The 18,975-nt window shown below is 37.2% G+C and overlaps 1 protein-coding gene across 2 annotated transcripts; it reads left to right on the forward strand.

The window, feature by feature from the left end:
* Positions 1 to 8,292: 8,292 nt before the first annotated feature.
* On the forward strand, positions 8,293 to 11,352 carry LOC112798205 (protein DETOXIFICATION 9-like). 2 transcript variants are annotated; one of them, XM_025841421.3, is made up of 7 exons: positions 8,293 to 8,701; positions 9,376 to 9,920; positions 10,056 to 10,142; positions 10,264 to 10,320; positions 10,409 to 10,647; positions 10,811 to 11,016; positions 11,113 to 11,352. In XM_025841421.3, exons 1-7 carry the CDS (start codon positions 8,405 to 8,407, stop codon positions 11,182 to 11,184), a joined length of 1,503 nt encoding a protein of 500 aa, XP_025697206.1. In that variant the 5' UTR covers positions 8,293 to 8,404; the 3' UTR covers positions 11,185 to 11,352. The 2 variants fall into 2 exon arrangements, 1 of the variants encoding a protein (XP_025697206.1); XR_011871671.1 differs by having other exon boundaries at positions 8,321 to 8,701; positions 10,782 to 11,016.
* The last annotated feature ends 7,623 nt before the right edge of the window (positions 11,353 to 18,975 follow it).

Here is an 18,975-nt window from a genome sequence, read left to right on the forward strand (position 1 = left end):
AAATCACTAAAAGGGGGGTGGGGGGAAAGAGATTTCTTAAGAAATTTTATTATAAAAATAAAATACTATCTTATTTATTTTATCATCAAATTAATTAGTGAAGATGAGAAATTTTCTACTACCGATTGCTTTGAAGTTTGTCGTCCATTGAACTTGCCCAACATGTTAATTTGACTTTTGACTTTTTGACTGTCTACATCGCAAATACCTGTGATGAGTCAAAATAACATTAGGGTTGGAAACGCTAATTAAGTTGGAATCTTAGTAATTAATTTCGTGTGTGGGTCAAGTTCACTGATCTTCTTAGCTTTCATTTCGGTTGTCCTTCAATTTTGTTTACAGAAATATGACACTGAAATAATAATACTTAAATATAAAATTATGTTTGATAAAAAATATATAAATAGAAGCAATGTATCTAAAAATATTAAATTAGTATATTTTGTATTTATTTTAATAAAAAAAATATAAAAATACTAATAAAAAATATATTTTATTTTTTATTTTTTTTTTATTATTCTTATTAATTTTTTATAATTATACTTTTATTATTATATATTTTGTCTCAAATTTTTTGAATAAAAAAATAAGAATAAATTAGATTTTAATAATTTGTTTTAGTTTATCACCAAACAGAATATAAAAATACAAAATTGTGTCTGTCCTTTATGTCTTATTCTCAGTGTTTTATCTTGTTCTATTCTCAGAAACAAAAACAGTCATATAGATGCCTATAATGATACAAAACGTGTGTATATATATATATAAGTGAAAATTCAGGTATAGTCAACTTCACGTAAAGTATTAGATGAGAGTTTTTAAATAATTTAAATAATTTGACTAAATTTTTATCTAATAATTCTTAGTTATCAATTTCACGTGAATTTGACTACACCTGAATTTTTATTTATATATAAAATAGAATAATCACCGAGACGAAAAAGGACTAATTTTTTTATATAAAAAAAATATTGGTGTTCTTGTTAGAAATGAGATTATTTGATATAATTACATATGGGTAGATTTTAGAAGTAAAAAATCAACTCATGAAACGTATATAAGACATGTGACAACATCCCAATCAATATGTGAGGACGTATTAAATATTTTCATAATATTATAATGTTAGAATAAATTAATTTCAATATTCCAGATCATTCATATTGAATCACCAAAAATATATATATCATAATGCGGAAACGTACCTGAATTCATAAACATGAATCATACGATCGGAAGAGTTTGGATCTTGTGGTTCTTTCTATCTTCCTCAACCAAAGCCTTCTGTATTCCTAGGAGGCTGAACTGTAACTCTTTTGATAGGGAAAGAGTAACAAAGGCGGCTTTGGTATATTGGGGACCGAAACCCTGAAGGTCTATTTATATTTGGGCATGGCACCCATTAAACCCTTAAGCCCAAATAAAATAGTATCTAAAGCCCAAAAGATAATATATCTAAAATCCAAAAAGATAATTATCTAAGGAACAAAAGATAATATCCGGTTTTATTCTCATTTAATTCCAAATCAAAAGTAATAATGACTTATTCAATTAGCATTTAAAACAATAAATGAGATCATCATTATATAAGTCATTTAATTTGAAATAGCATAATTTGTGATTATAATTAATATATGTATTGCCCACAAATAAGTTAGGAAATCAAATAATTTCCTAACAATCTCCCACTTGGGCTATACATATATTATTTCTTGACATAATCACATCTTTATAAACTTTATGCGCGCATCTGAATGCTATTTCTCTCATTACTTTAACAATCTGGTCCGTCTCATACATTAGATATGGAACTACCGCAACTTTTATCACATTAAATGCCGTGACTAAACCACGCCAATCACCATCCTAATATACTTAACGACATAGATCAAATTTGGATGAGTAATATGGAAATTACATGCCAAATGATCTCATGCATGTCTATTTCCAGCTGGTCCAACTTTATTGAGATCAAACACAATACAAATATTGCAAAATGAACATTTCATATAACATGAAATAAACCATCAACTTAATTCTGCAGAAAAATAACTCAATATCTGTCATAGGACATATAGCATAAACTCCCACTAAACCAAGACATCACAACTATTGACACCCATTCGAGCAGTGTGCTCATGAAAGACTTTAGGGATCAATTCCTTGGTTAATGAGTCTGCTAGCATATACTCTGTTCCTATATATTCTATGGAAGTCTGTTTTTTCTTAACCTTTCTCCTTGACAACTAAGAACTTGATGTCTGTATGCTTCGATTTTGTCAAGCTCTTATTGTTATTGGAGTATGGTACTGCTGACTTGTTGTCACAAAATATCTTTAATGGCATTTCAATGTCATCTACTATATGAAGCTTAGTGACAAAGTTTCGCAACCATATGCCATGAAGTCGGAATCAGAGTACCTTATGATCTCTAAATTTTCTGATCTCCGATAAATAAGCATGTAATCATTTGTTCTCTTTAAACAACGCATTACGTGTTTAACAGCTATCCAATGATCCATATCCGGATTGCTCAAGTATCTACCCAATACTCCCACTATAAATGATATATCGGGATGTATGTAGACTTGAGCATACATTAAATTCCCTAGTGCTGATGCATAAGGCTTATCATGCATTGCTGTCCTCTCAAGATCATTTTTAGGGCATTGCTTGAGACTGAACTTGTCTCCTTTAACTACGGGTGTGTCCATTGGTCTACAACTTTCTATGACATATCTACTTAAAATCTTTTCGATATAGTTATTTTGTGACAATCCAAGAATACCTTGAGAGCAATCTCTTAGTATCTCGATTCCTAATACAAAAGAGGCATCACCAAGATCTTTCATTTCGAATTTGTTCGATAGAAATTTCTTAGTTTCATGCAACAAGCCTATATCGCTACTGGCAAGTAGAATGTCATCAACATGTAAGACCAAAAGAATGTATTTACTCCCACTGAACTTGCGGTATACACACTCATCTATAATATTTACCTCAAAACCGTATGAGGTAATGACTTGATGAAACTTGTGATACCATTGATGGGAAGCTTGTTCGAGACCATAGATGGATTTTCTCCTTTTCTATTAGATCTCCTTAATGACACTTCTTGAGGTTGTTGAGCTTGCTGTATGGGTTGGGATTGAGGAGGATTCTCATTATTTTCCTGTACTGTAGCAGTATCTTGAGCAACAACAATATTCTCATTGTTCTCTTGTACTGTAGCTGGATTTACAACAGGATTCTCATTGTGCTTTTGTACTATAACTGTATCTTGAACAATAATAGGCACAAGGTCCTGATCATTGTCAGTTATAGAATCCTCATCAAAAGCAACATTCCTAATATTTCCTTTCCCCCCAAACTCAACATCCTCAAGAAATCTCGCATTTTCCGTTTCAATAAATAGACCTTGATGCAGGATTGTAAAACTTGTACCCCGTGAACGCTCAGCGTAACCAACAAAGTAGCAACTAATTGTCCTTGAGTCCAATTTTCTTTCATGCGGCCTATAAGGTCGCGCCTCAGCTGGATATCCCCAAATATGCAAATGCTTTATACTAGGCCTTTTCCCAGTCCAAATTTCATATGGGGTTTTGTTAACTGCTTTGCTTGGCACCCTATTAAGGATGTACACTGCGGTCTTTAAGGCTTCTCCCCAGAGTGATTCAGGCAAGGAAGAATGACTAATCATACTTCTCACCATGTCCTTAAGAGTTCGGTTCCTTCACTCTGCAACACCATTCATGCTAGGTTTGCCTGGCATAGTGTATTGCGGAACAATACCACACTCCTCTAGGAAAAGAGCAAAAGGCCCAGGACGTTGCTCACCTGAACCGTCATATCTTCCGTAGTATTCACCACCACGATCAGATTTGACAGCTTTAATTTTCTTTCCAAGTTGAAGTTCAACTTCAGCTTTGAAAGACTTGAAAACATCCAAGGCTTGGGACTTTTCATGAATTAAATATAGATACCCGTAACGAGAGTAATCATCTATGAACGTAATAAAGTACCGTTGTCCATTCCAAGAGACAGTAGGGAATGTGCCACATATATCGGTATGTATTAGTTCTAAGACATCTTTAGCTCTCTCGGCACCTAATTTCCTTTCGTTTGTCCTTTTTCCCTTTATGCACTCAATGCAGACTTCAAAGTCCGCCAAATTTAGGGGTCCGAGAATTTCATCCGACACGAGCCTTTGAATTCTCTGTTTAGAGATGTGGCCTAAGCGTTTGTGCCATAATGATGCCGAATTCTCATTCAATTTTGTTTTGTACCCGTTTGCAGTATTTCATTATTATAGGAATTTAAGTTAAGCCTATATAGATTATCCACCAAATGACCAGAGCAAATATTATTCGAATTATAAAAGAGACTGACTTTATTGTCTCCGAACGAACAAAAAAAAAACCTGATTTGTCCAAACGAGAAACAGAAACCAAAATTTGTCTAAATGACGGTACATAAACTGTCTCTAATAAATCCAAGTAAAATCCACTCGTGGAACATAATCTAAAGGTTCCTATAGCTTCGACTGCAACTATATTGCCGTTTGCCACATAGATGTATCTTTCAGCATCACTTGGTGGTCGGCTCCACAGGCAACCCTGCATAATAACACTTACATGAGTAGAAGTAACAGAATCTACCCACCAAGTATCAACAGGTGCATAACTTAAACTAGCCTCAGAACAAACGAAAGTAAGAATTATACCCTTCTTTACACGCCAGGTGGCATATTTGGTACAATCCTTCTTCACGTGTCCCACCTTCTTACAGAAGAAACAAGTTGAAACTTGATCTTGTTTCTTATCCTTTTTCTGCTGAGAAGGCACATCCGCAGTAGTATCACGCTTTCTTTTATACTGAGAAGATGAAGCCATGTGAGCACTTTCAGTCTTATCTTGCTGTAGCCTCTCTTCTTCTTGCACACAGTGAGATATAAGCTCATTTAAGGACCAAGTGTCCTTCAAAGTGTTATAACTCACTTTGAATTGCCCAAAGTGTGCAGGAAGGGAAATCAAAATGAAATGCACGAGTAAATATTCAGACAACTCTAATTTTAGTGTTTTTAATTTTGAAGCAAGATGAGACATTTCCATAATGTACTCCCTTATGTTCCCGTTACCTTTATACCTCATGGAGACAAGTTTGCTCAAAAGACTACTTGTCTCCGCCTTTTCATTCTTAGTAAAGAATTTTTCAACATCCTTTAGGAACTGTTTGGCATCTTTATCCTCAGTAATTGAGCCCCGAAACGCCTCAGGAATTGAGCGTTTCATGATCATAATGCTCATTCGATTGGATCTCTCCCACTTCTCTATTTTAACCTCATTGAGGTTTTCCGGAGTGGAAGTGGGTTTCTCCTCTCGAAGAGCTATATCTAGGTCCATACAACCGAGGACAATCTCCACGGTATCCTTCCAAACTTTAAAGTTTGAACCATTCAGCATAGGAATACTGCTAATTTGTGCAGAAACATTGGTAGCTAAAGCCATAGTTTCTGGATTAGAACAAAAAGAACATGCAGTAGACATTAGTTAATTAATGGGAAAAAAATCCATATTGAGATATCTAGCACAACATTAATTTTCAATCTTTGGATAGAAAAATTAACTGTAAGTGATACTCTCATTGCAGTAATCAAATATTGTCAAAATTCCTGTCACACATTAAGCCTTTCTTTGGACCGACTTAATGCGCACATGGAAACTTAAATTTCGCAACCTATTTATTACCGCATATATTTTCTATTAATTGGCCAAACAATAACCTTCCTTTGGCCCGATTATTGACCGCATAATTAATAGAAAATAAACAGAAGTGTGCAATGCTTATTATTTGGCCAAATAATAAACTTCCTTTGGGCCGATTATTGTTCGCATAAATAATAAGTATTACTTTATTCTTAATTAGTTATACCCAAATATTTATTTACCATTAATATGTATATGTAATTCGGCCAAATATAGGCCTTCCTTTGGGCTGACCAATATTCACATGAATTACATATCACCATATTCCTAATATTTTAAATAAATTAATTTTCACAAAAGATGCTACTTTGGCAGCATAATGTTCAATCAATTTATTCTAAAACTAAATCTTTATAAAATAAATGGGTATAATAATCCAAATTGTTACTAATTTCCTTATGTGACAATTAAATAACATTTTTTTTATTATTATTCTATTAATATTTATTTATCAAAATAATTTTATGAGTATCATCTCAAAAAAAAAAAAGATAACCGAATACAGGACGTATCCATCACAGATACACAGCAATGTGTATAGCCGAAAAAAAAATGATGATGATGTCTCCGAATTTACATATATAATAGCACCAGTGTATATATATATAGAACTAACCTATGACGGCATATATACATATATATATTTATAATGCAGGCACATAGTAAATTATATATATATGCGGTAGCAACAAACCGAACCAGTTAAGGATGTTTAAAAAATATATATATGTAATTTTACAGCACAAAAAACGCAAATGTATACGACGTACGCATATACATATATTAATCCAAAAGAAATAGTAAACTGAATATTTTGATGATTAAATTATGGACGGCTCTGATACCACTTGTTAGAATAAATTAATTTCAATATTCCAGATCATCCATATTGAATCACCAAAAATATATATATCATAATGCGGAAACGTACCTGAATTCATAAACGTGAATCATACGATCGGAAGAGTTTGGATCTTGTGGTTCTTTCGATCTTCCTCAACCAAAGCCTTCTGTATTCCTAAGAGGCTGAACTGTAACTCTTTTGATGGGGAAAGAGTAACAAAGGCGGCTTTGGTATATTGGGGACCGAAACCCTGAAGGTCTATTTATATTTGAGCATGGCACCCATTAAACCCTTAAGCCCAAATAAAATAGTATCTAAAGCCCAAAAGATAATATATCTAAAATCCAAAAAGATAATTATCTAAGGAACAAAAGATAATATCCGGTTTTATTCTCATTTAATTCCAAATCAAAAGTAATAATGACTTATTCAATTAGCATTTAAAACAATAAATGAGATCATCATTATATAAGTCATTTAATTTGAAATAGCATAATTTGTGATTATAATTAATATATATATTGCCCACAAATAAGTTAGGAAATTATTACAAATAAGTTAGGAAATCAAATAATTTCCTAACATATACTACTCTTTAAATATTAATATTCAAATAAAACACTATTACCACTTCCATATTAAAAATAATTTCCGACGAAAAAGAGCATGATATATAGAAAAAGTAGACAAAGATCTAAAATTGATCACGTATTATATTGTCGTGTCACTTTCTTTTTTTTTTAATGATAACTTTTTGTTCATGCTCGCGGTGGACCGTTCAAGCATATATGATTGAGACATACCATACCATGAAAAAGTAAATACTAAATAACAATAATTTACTATGTTTAGTAAATATTTTAGCATAAAAATACAGAAATACTAAATATAAAAATTAAAGTAAAATTAAATTTTAATTTTGACTTATGTTTTTTGTTATATTTACTTATTGTATAAACAAAACATATTTAGTGGTCGTGTTAATACGACTAAAGTCGTCAAAATCCGATTAATTCAAAATTTCAGATATATTTTATCGCATTTGAATTTGTCTCTTTTATTTAGTGTTATCTTTAAGATAAATTCGAATTTGTTTCAAATTACTCGGGCCAACTCAATGTTATTTTTTATAATAAAAATATTTTTTAAATAAAATTAATAATATAATATTATATTTTTATATTTTAATTAATATTTATTTATATTATATAGAAGCGGTTTTACTTTAAGATAATTTATTTTTATATAAATGTAATATAATATTTATTAATTTTAATTTTAAAAATAAAATTTTATTAATCTATTATATAAAATGTATAAATAAATTTATATATACTAATTTTTTTTCAAGTCATTTTCAGGTTAGATTAAAATAAAACGTATGGTTTATTAGGATCAAATTTGAGAGTAATTAAATTCAATATGGTCCAGCTCATGAACACCTTAGGATAATTATAAGGATTATGTTAAATAATTAATAATTTTTTAAATAATATAAATAATTATCAATAAAATAAAAATATATTATATTTTTAAATTATTTATTTAAATTTTAATATTAGAATAATTATCTGCACACTTAATAAAATAAACATTCGATATAATTATTATTGACGATGTTTACCAATGTTGTTGGTTATATACTTTTCCAAATTATAATATGAAAACCACTTTTTTGTCCTTATCCTCTTTATAACGCTTGTTATTGATACTCGCTTCTTCTCTTATTGCACTTGTTTGATTAACATTTAACAACCTTAACTTAGTTTTTCATATAGAAACCTCTAGAGAGAAGATGAACAAAGAGGAAGCAGCAATACCACTGCTTCTAACAAGGAGAGAAGAAGAAGAAAAAGAGGTGAACAAGAATAGTAATAATAATAATATTAATGGGGTAGTGGAGAGTGCATTGTTTTGGCAAGAGTTAAAGAGGGTAGGTTCCATGGCTGCTCCAATGGTGGCTGTGACTGTGTCTCAGTACCTTCTACAAGTTGTGTCTATGATGATGGTTGGCCATCTTGGTGTACTTGTAACCTTCTCTGGTGTTGCCATTGCTACTTCTTTTGCTGAAGTTACTGGCTTCAGTATCCTTGTAAGTTCTCAATCTCTTCTTTTCATATTAGGGATTCTAAGAGCATGTATTTTGATCCTTAATTACTAGTTTATTTGATCCACTTTGTTTTGTAACATAGATCTAAGAAAGGTAAAACATCCTTTTATCTTGGGATTTCGTTCCCTTTGTGCATGGATTCTTAAAAGGGCTTTGTTACTAAGTATGTGAAGGTGATCATGTAATTACTACAGATGATGTTGGAGATTATCTTAATTATGCTAGTTAAAAGTGTCTTGAGTCATATATGAATGTTTTCTTAACTTGTCCTTTCTTTTTAGCTTCAGATTCACATACAGTTGTCTTCATGTGAAGTTGATAGTTGATAGTTGAGAACTGTAAGATGATAATTTAGTTGAATTTGTTAAATTATCTAACGGTTCTTAAGTATGATGGAAACTCAGGTGCAGTCGACTTCACGTGAAGTTGATATCTGAGAACCGTTAGATGATTTGACTGATTTGACTAAATTTTTATGTAACGGCTTTCATGTATCAACTTCACGTGAAGTCGACTTCACCTGAGTTTTCACCCTTAAGTATAAACTTCACATGAAGACTCAGAATTATCTTGCAATCCACTTGCATATAGAGAGTTCTAGATTTATCTCTTCCATGTGCTCTTGATCATTGATTTGAGTTTGAAATGCATTGTAGATAGGGATGGCTGGTGCATTAGAAACCTTATGTGGCCAAACCTATGGTGCTGAAGAATTCAGAAGTCTTGGAAACTACACTTGTTGTGCAATTGGTACTCTAACTCTGGTTTGTCTCCCCATATCTCTGATATGGATATTCATGGACAAGATACTATTGCTTTTTGGCCAAGACCCCGCGATTTCCCTCGTGGCTCGCGAGTACTGTATATGCCTGATCCCGGCTCTGTATGGCTACGCCGTCCTTCAAGCCATGACTCGATACTTCCAGACTCAGAGTATGATCTATCCCATGGTTTTCAGCTCTGTCGCGGCTCTGTGTTTTCATGTACCTATTTGTTGGGGTCTGGTGTTTAAATTTGGACTAGGACACATTGGAGCAGCATTTGCTATTGCAATTTCATATTGGTTGAATGCCATTGGCCTTGTTGTTTACATGAAGTGTTCATCATCATGTGAGAAATCCAAGATTGTGTTTTCTAGTAATGCTTTAAAATGCATTTCTGAGTTCTTGCAATATGCTATCCCTTCTGGACTCATGTTTTGGTAAATATAATTATAACATCATGTATAAACTTAGCATCTTTCATAACACACTTGATTTGTTTTGTTACATTTTGGTATTTGATTTTTGTTCTTATTCTCCTAACCTATATGATTCTCATTTCAATGTGCATACAGTTTTGAATGGTGGTCATTTGAGCTTCTTACATTATTTTCTGGTCTCCTACCTAATCCTCAACTAGAAACCTCGATTCTTTCGGTCTGGTAAGAATCATTAGATGGTTTGATATGTTTAACTAAACTGCTTAACATGAAAACATCTTTAGAGAAATACTTAAGAAGAGGTTTTTCTAAACTTGTTTAATTTTAAACTTTTAATTTGCAGCCTTAACACTACTACATTGCACTTCTTCATTCCTTATGCTGTTGGAGCTTCTGCAAGGTTTGGTGACAAAACTAAAACTGTTTGTTTATTCAAATTTCATAACCAAAACTGTTGCAAATGATATGATCCTATGATGAATTTGCAGCACTCGCGTGTCGAATGAATTAGGAGCAGGGAATCCGAAGGCGGCTAAAGGAATCATTCGTGTGATTGTTACAGTTGCAGTTACAGAGGCAGTTATTGTAAGCAGCTTCTTCATATGTTTCAGGAATGTGTTAGGAAATGCTTACAGCAATGACATGCAAGTTATAGAAAATGTTGCAAAAATGGCTCCTCTTCTTTGTGTTTCTGTTATTGCTGATAGTCTAATAGGAGTTCTTTCTGGTAAGTTCCACTTTCCTTAAATTGTTAATAGTGTCTTTCAAAAATGTTACGTATACACTAAAAATCAGTCACCATATATTCTATACAGATGACTGATTTGGCGACTAATTTTTTTGTTATTTATTCAATTGGAGAGAACATCTTATTAGCAATTAATTTGAAGGGGTTGCAAGAGGTGGAGGATTTCAACAAATAGGAGCTTATGTGAACCTTGGAGGCTATTATCTTGTTGGAGCTCCAATTGCATTGTTCTTGGGATTTGGCCTAAAACTCAATGCTAAGGGACTCTGGATGGGAACTTTATCTGGCTCTTGTCTAGTAGTAATTATACTTGCTATTGTAACAGCATTAACAGATTGGGAAAAAGAGGTTTGTTTTTTTTTTTATTTATTTCTTAATTATTGTCCAACTTTACCTTACATTTTCTGTTTTTGATTGTGTTATATATGGCTGTTATTATTGCAGGCAACAAAAGCAAGAGAGAGAATAGCAGAGAACTCAATTAAAGATGGTGATGTATCTGTATCATCAGTATGAGATCAGAAATGAAATACTGAAATTTTGATGTCAATTTTTGGTTTTTGCTATTTATTTTTATTTTTTTGGTAATTTTTTTTATGTGACTGGAGATTGGAGAAGTGTACTCTAATTATGTTAACAGAAAAATGCTAAGCTTTATCTGTATATATGAATTTTGGACTGGAATTGAGCCTGTGCCAGATTAATGTAAGCATGTAACAGATCCCAGAATTGAATTGTAATGTGACTGATAAGACTTTTTCATGAGCATTAATGTATGGGAAGATTTTCAAGTATACCGTCGTACCGGTATATCAATGATTTTTAACCGTTGATCTTAATTATATATATATTATATATATTTTTTATAATTAAGATCAACGGTTAAAAATCATTGAAACATCGGTATGACGGCATACTTGAAAATTTTCCTAATGCATACACACGAAAATTTATATTTACAATCATACACTTGACTTTAGTGTTTGTTTTGAGGTACTGAGACAGAGACTGAGAGACTGAGACTCAGTATCGTGTTTGTAGTTCAGAGACTGGTACTAAAATTTCTGTCTCTGTCTCTAAAATTTTAGCATTTCAGTATCTCCAAAAAATAGGGACACAGGGAACTGAAATTTTTAGAGATGAAGACTGAAACTTTAATAACATTTTATACTTAAAATACTTTCATTTTAATTAATTAATTTCAATTTTACTTTTTGTGCAAATTAAATTAAAATTTCATTCTTGTTTCAATTCCTGTCTCTCATTTTGTACCAAAAAGAATACTGAGATTTATTTCAATCCCTGTCTCTTAATCTCTGTCTTTCAGTCTTAGTCTTTACGTCTTTGTCTCTCTACCAAACGCTACTGTACTTGTTCTGCATTGTTGTTGTCACAATAATGTTACACACCTTTCTTTATATAGTATTATTGTGTATACTGTTTAAGAATATACGTAACATAATTGATAAAATATACACACTTAATATTATACAAAGAATAATCTAAGAAAATATTTTTTAGAAAAAGAAATCCTTGCTAGCTACTCTTGTTTAATAGATACTTGACTTAACCAAAAACATTCTTGGTTTAAGTCATCATAATAAATTTATTAAAATAAGAAATTGTAAAATATTTCAACAAGTAAGGCAAATATTGTCATTCAGATCATAATGATCCTTACCTTCCCTGACACAGAAATTTATTGGTAGCGTGGAATGCATGGTGGTAGCTAGTTGATTCATAAATATTAAGAACTTTGGCATATTATTTATTTTTATAGTTAAGTTTAGTACATTCTTCTAACCGCGGCGGTATGACTATGTTCAATGAACAATTATTTATTTATTTGAAACAACCACATCGCATATGTGCTTTATTGCTTTATAGCTTATACTATTGAATTTAATTTTCCATATTTGCAAAGTATATGTATACTTGTGCCAAGAAGTGTCTAGATAGGACCACACACGTTTAGCAGTTAGCACATTCTAGTCGTATTATATATTGTTTTTATTTCTTAAATAATGTTAATGTGGTACATCAATTATTTAGAACATTCAGAAGTAAATTAATAAATTAAATAATACAAATTATACTAACATATAATTAAGAAGACTAAGATTGTATTGGGGAGGAATGCTCTAAGGAGCCTCAAGGAGTTTTTCCAATTAGCCATCCCTTCTACTCTCATGGTTTGATAAGTTTGACCAGTTTTTTAATCTTTGAGATAAATATAAGGAGGAAATTCGCATGCAGTTGTCTCTATACGAAGTTGATATTTGAAGATCGTTAGATAATTTGATAAATTTGACTAAATTATTATCTAACGATTCTCAATTATAAACTTCACATGAAAACAACTGTATGTGAATATTCACCTTTTGTGTACTATTTTTTTATATATCATACCGATATACACTTACCTACTATTACATAATGGAAAAGTATATGGAACCAAAAGGTTACCAGCCAAAAACTAAACAAAACCACATTAATTTATATTAATAATTAATTAATTTTAAAATTTTAAAATTTAAAATTTAAAAAATTTAAAATTGATTAGGTAAACCTAGTTAAAACTTATAAAAACCTTCCTATTATCTCTCACATTAACCTACCCACCTCCAACAATCACACACAGACCCTTCTCTCTTACCGTCAGGCCCTCTCCGTCTCCCCATCGCGATCCATTTCTCTTCTATCATCGACATCTGGCTCGTCGAATTTGTCACGGTCGACAAGAACCGTTTCCCTTTTGTGAACCAAATGTGTTACCGGAGCCGCCGTTGCAGTTGGAGTTGAACTTGGACTCGATCCCTAAGGCGGCGGCGATTTCGAGGACGGGAGGACAGCCTGAGAAGCCATGGAAGCGGTGACGGACGTGGAAGGAGATTCTATGAGATGCACCTCATTGAGTAGGTGCTCACTGGTGAGTCCATGGTGGGTGGCACACCGTAGACTCTTGCGTGATCACTCTCCAAACCATAATCCATCATCGAACGGTACTCCAAATCCTCATCGTGATCGAACACAAACTCCGGAATCTCCACCTCGTTCCTTCTTACATTCTCCCACAGTAATCAACCCTCGTCACATACTTCAACTTCCCCTACACCCTGCCACATGGTATAACACTTCTTTAACATGTTGCTTATTTCATTTTTTTGTGATTTCTGATGCTTGGCTTTTTTCACTCCCAATTCAGATGTATAAAGGACACCATTGAAGAATACTATGATTTATATACAGAAGCTGAGACATACAGCAACAACCAGATATCAGAGGTGTTACGGATCCGACCCACGGATCCCGCATACCCGGTTACCCGGGGACAACCCGCTTCCACACAAAGGCCCAAACACCGGCCCTTCAAAACCTCTAACCCAAATATCTCTCTCTTATCTTAACCAAATAAGATAAGATAAGATATTCACCTATAAATAAGAGGACCTAGGTCCCCCCAGGTATTCATTCATTCCTCACACTTTCTACCTCTTAGATCCATTCTGACTTGAGCGTCGGAGTGTCTTTGCAGGTACCACCCCCATTGCTCCAGTCAAGCGACCCGGCTCCAGCTCTGTCCGCGGGTTCCCGATCCACCCTTCAAACCGTACCAGAGACATTTCGTACATTGGCGCCGTCTGTGGGGAACCTGCGCCAGCTGGACCCAATGGGGGACGTCCTGGAGGAAAACCCCTCAAGCCAAGATGACTCTCAACCAATTAACCCAACCCCCGAGCACCGTGAAGTAACGAACCAAGCGAGAATAGCAAGCACTATTCAAAACGCGAACGATCACGACATCACGGACCGACGACATCCTGAAAAAGCCAGCGACAAAGCAGCGCAGATCATCCAGGATCTCTGCCTCCGAGTCCAAGAACTCGAAGGCAAGATAACCGATAAAGGAAAACACAACAACGAGCACGGAAGCCATGCAACCTCCAGATCAAGATCTTGCCGCGGAAGGTTGCCAACCCGACGACACGACAGAAGAGACGGTCGCAGCTCAACACGCGATCACAGACACGAGAAATCGCCAGAACGGCGATACAACAAGAAACATAACCGCAGCGCTTCTCAAGATCTGAGTTATCAACACTACTCAGACGAAGATCGGAGGGACCGAAACACCAAACGCACGAGAAACGACCATATAATAATGGGAGCTACACCCTTCACAGAAAGAATCTTGAGGGCAAAACTCCCCAAAGGCTTCGACAAACCTACCGATATGAAATACGATGGAACTAAGGATCCCCAAGAACACCTAACGGCTTTCGAGGCCAGAATGAACCTAGAAGGAGCGGCCGACGCGGTCCGATGCAGAGCCTTCCCGGTAACCCTCGCCGGGCCAGCAATCAAATGGTTCAACGCCCTCCCGAACGGATCCATAGCCAGCTTCCACGATATTACACGAAAGTTCATGGCCCAGTTCACTACTAGGATCACCAAAGTCAAACACCCCATCAGCTTACTAGGGGTCACGCAAAAACAAGAAGAATCCACAAGAAAATACCTCGACCGCTTCAACGACGAATGCCTAACGGTCGACGGACTCACGGATTCCGTCGCAAGCCTTTGCCTGACCAATGGGCTAATGAACGAAGATTTTCGCAAACACCTCACCACCAGACCGGTATGGACCATGCATGAGATCCAGAACGTCGCTAAAGATTACATCAACGACGAAGAAGTCAGCCAGGTCGTTGCCGCCAACAAACGGCAGCACGGCAACGCCCAGCGCGGCAACTCGGCTTCTCACCAAAACTCAACACTCAAAGAGAATCAACGGGACCACCCCAGGCCGACCAGCCGACCACCGAGAATAGGCAAATTCTCAAACTACACGCCCCTGACGGCACCAATTACCGAGGTATACCACCAAATAGCAGATCGAGGCATCATTCCGAAAGCACGGCAACTCAAAGAAAGGACAGGAGGCAACAAGACCCTTTACTGCGAATACCACCGAGGTTACGGTCACAGAACACAAGATTGTTTCGACCTTAAAGACGCCATTGAACAAGCCATACGAGACGGCAAACTCCCAGAATTCGCCAAAATCATCAGATAACCAAGACACGCGGAGAGAGACAGATCGTCGGAGAGGGAAGGACGTAACCCGAGAACCCAAAAGCAACCCCCGAGGGAAAACCCAGAGGAAGATCCAACCATCATAGTAAACGTCATCACAGGCAAAGACGTATCAAGCAAGTCAAAACTAACAATGAAGAAAGACCTCAAGATAACGGCGGTAAGGAACCAAGTCCCAATCTCCGCGGCCGACAATACGATAACGTTCTTACCAGAGGACTGCCAACACGGCACCTCAGCCGAGGACGCCCCTTTCGTCATCTCAGCTAGAATCGGAACAGGACTCGTACGAAGAATACTGGTAGACACCGGGGCAGACTCAAACATCCTTTTTCGGGGAGCCTTCGATAAACTCGGACTCCGCAACGACAACCTCCAAACACACCGCCACGGCGTCACGGGACTCGGAGACAACTTCCTCAAACCAGAAGGCTCAATCACACTTCCCATCACCATAGGAACGAGCATCCAAAAGAAGACAATTCTATCTGAATTCGTAGTCCTAAAAGACTCCACAGCCTATAACGTGATTCTCGGAAGGAAAACAATCAACGACTTCTCCGCAGTTATCTTTACCAAATACCTCCTTATGAAATTCAGAACCGACGACGGCTCCGTCGGCACCATCCACGGAGACCGAGAAGTCGCAGCCGAATGCGACAACACCAGCTTAGCCCTAAGGAAGAAATCACGAGATGCGGCCGGTGTATTCCTAGCCGATCTGGATGCCCGACAAGACGGCCAACCCAGGCCGGAACCAGAAGGGGATATGGAAAAATTACAAATAGGGCCAACCAAGGATGAGTACACCTTCATTAACAGGAACCTCCCATACGACCTCAAAGAGGAGCTCTCCCAACTCCTGAAACAAAATAGGGACCTGTTTGCATTCACACCGGCCGACATGCCGGGAATAAGCCCCGACCTAATGTCTCACCGTCTAGCCGTGGATCCCAAAGCTAAACCAATAGCACAAAGGAGAAGAAAAATGTCACCGGACCGAGCCACCGAGGTCAAAAAACAAGTTAAAGCCCTACTCGAGGCCAACTTTATCCGAGAACTCCCCTACACGACTTGGCTAGCCAACGTCGTACTGGTGAAAAAATCTAATGGGAAGTGGCGAATGTGCGTCGACTACACGGACCTCAACAAAGCTTGCCCGAAAGACGCCTTTCCCCTACCAAACATCGACGGATTGGTAGACGCCGCATCCGGTCACCGATACCTCAGCTTCATGGACGCATACTCCGGATACAATCAGATTCCGATGCACCGACCAGACGAAGAGAAAACAGCGTTCGTCACCCCAGACGGGACGTACTGCTACACAGTAATGCCCTTCGGCCTAAAAAACGCTGGAGCAACCTACCAAAGACTGGTTAACAAGATATTTCGAGACTTATCCGGTAACAAATTAGAAGTTTACATAGACGACATGCTCGCCAAGACCGAATCCGGCGAACAACTAACCGGCGACATCAAAGTCATAATGAACACCCTACGAAAACACCAAATGCGACTCAACCCGGCAAAATGTGCCTTCGGAATGGAGGCAGGGAAGTTCCTCGGCTTCATGATTACGCAACGCGGAGTTGAAGCAAACCCAGAAAAATGTCGCGCCATCCTCGAGATGACGAGCCCCAAAAACCTCAAAGACATCCAAAGGCTTACCGGCTGACTAACGGCGTTGTCACGCTTTCTCGGGGCTTCAGCCCAAAAAGCGACCCCCTTCTTCAAACTAATGAAAAAAGAAGCCCCCTTCAAGTGGGAGACGGAATGTGAAGAAGCATTCCAACACTTCAAGAAGGTCCTAGCGGAACCACCAATCCTCGCCAAACCCCAGACGGGGGAAACACTTTACTTATACCTCTCCATAACGGAAGAGGCACTCGCAGCAGCACTCGTCCGTGAAAACGAGAAAAAGGAACAAAAACCCATATACTTCATAAGCAAAGTCCTACAGGACGCGGAAGCCCGCTACTCACGCTTAGAAAAGCTAGCTTTCACACTCCTTACAGCCTCCCGACGCCTACGACAATACTTCCAAGCTCACCCCGTAACGGTTCGAACCGACCAAGCGGTCAAACAGGTGTTGCAGAAACTCGACCTAGCCGGAAGAATGCTAGCGTGGTCCATCAAACTATCTCAATTCCAGATCAAATTCGAACCCCGGAATGCAATCAAAGCACAAGCTATGGCCGACTTCATCGCCGAGATGACCCCGGGAAAGCTCACCCCCGATTCATGGAAACTACATGTCGACGGCTCATCAAACTCCACCTACGGAGGCGCCGGAGTCATACTCGAAAATCAAAACGGAATCACGATCGAACAATCGGTACGATACGAATTCCCGGTATCAAACAACCAAGCAGAATACGAGGCCCTCTTGGCAGGTCTTTCATTAGCCCAGGAAGTCGGAGCAAAGGTCCTAGAAGTGAATACCGATTCACAAGTAGTCAGTTCCCAAATTAACGGAGACTACCAGACACGAGACCCCCTACTCCAACAATACCTCGCCAAGGTAAACGAACTAAGAGAAGGGTTCGAACACGTCACCATACGGCACGTCCCTAGGGAACGAAATGCCAGAGCAGATCTACTCTCCAAGCTGGCCAGTACCAAACCCGGACACGGTAACAAATCGTTAATCCAGGAAGTCGTTAAGACACCTTCCGTGACAACAACAAACAACGCTCACCTGACAATCTCGAACCAGGAATCTTGGACCTACCCGATCCTGCAATACCTCCTCGATGGAACACTACCACCATATCCCAAGGAGGAAAAGCGAATAAAGAGGGAAGCCGCCAACTATACCATTGTCGCAGGACAGCTATACAAACGCGGATTCTCGCAACCACTGCTCAAATGCATCGAACCCGAGAACACGGAGTACATACTCCGTGAAATCCACGAAGGTTGCTGCGGTCACCACGTCGGAGGCAAGACTTTAGCCCAAAAAATCATCAGAGCAGGCTACTTCTGGCCCACGGTCATCCGAGATTCCATGCAAATAGTTAAAAACTGCGACAAATGCCAAAGACACGCCAATATCCACCAAGCCGCACCGCACCAGCTCAGCACCATATCGGCAGAACGGCCATTCGGCACTTGGGGCATCGACCTCGTCGGACCTTTCCCTACGGCACCTGGCCAACTCAGATACCTCATCGTCGCCATAGACTACTATACTAAATGGATCGAAGC

This window comes from Arachis hypogaea, chromosome 14 (assembly GCF_003086295.3).
Source record: "Arachis hypogaea cultivar Tifrunner chromosome 14, arahy.Tifrunner.gnm2.J5K5, whole genome shotgun sequence".
Lineage (NCBI taxonomy): Eukaryota > Viridiplantae > Streptophyta > Magnoliopsida > Fabales > Fabaceae > Arachis > Arachis hypogaea.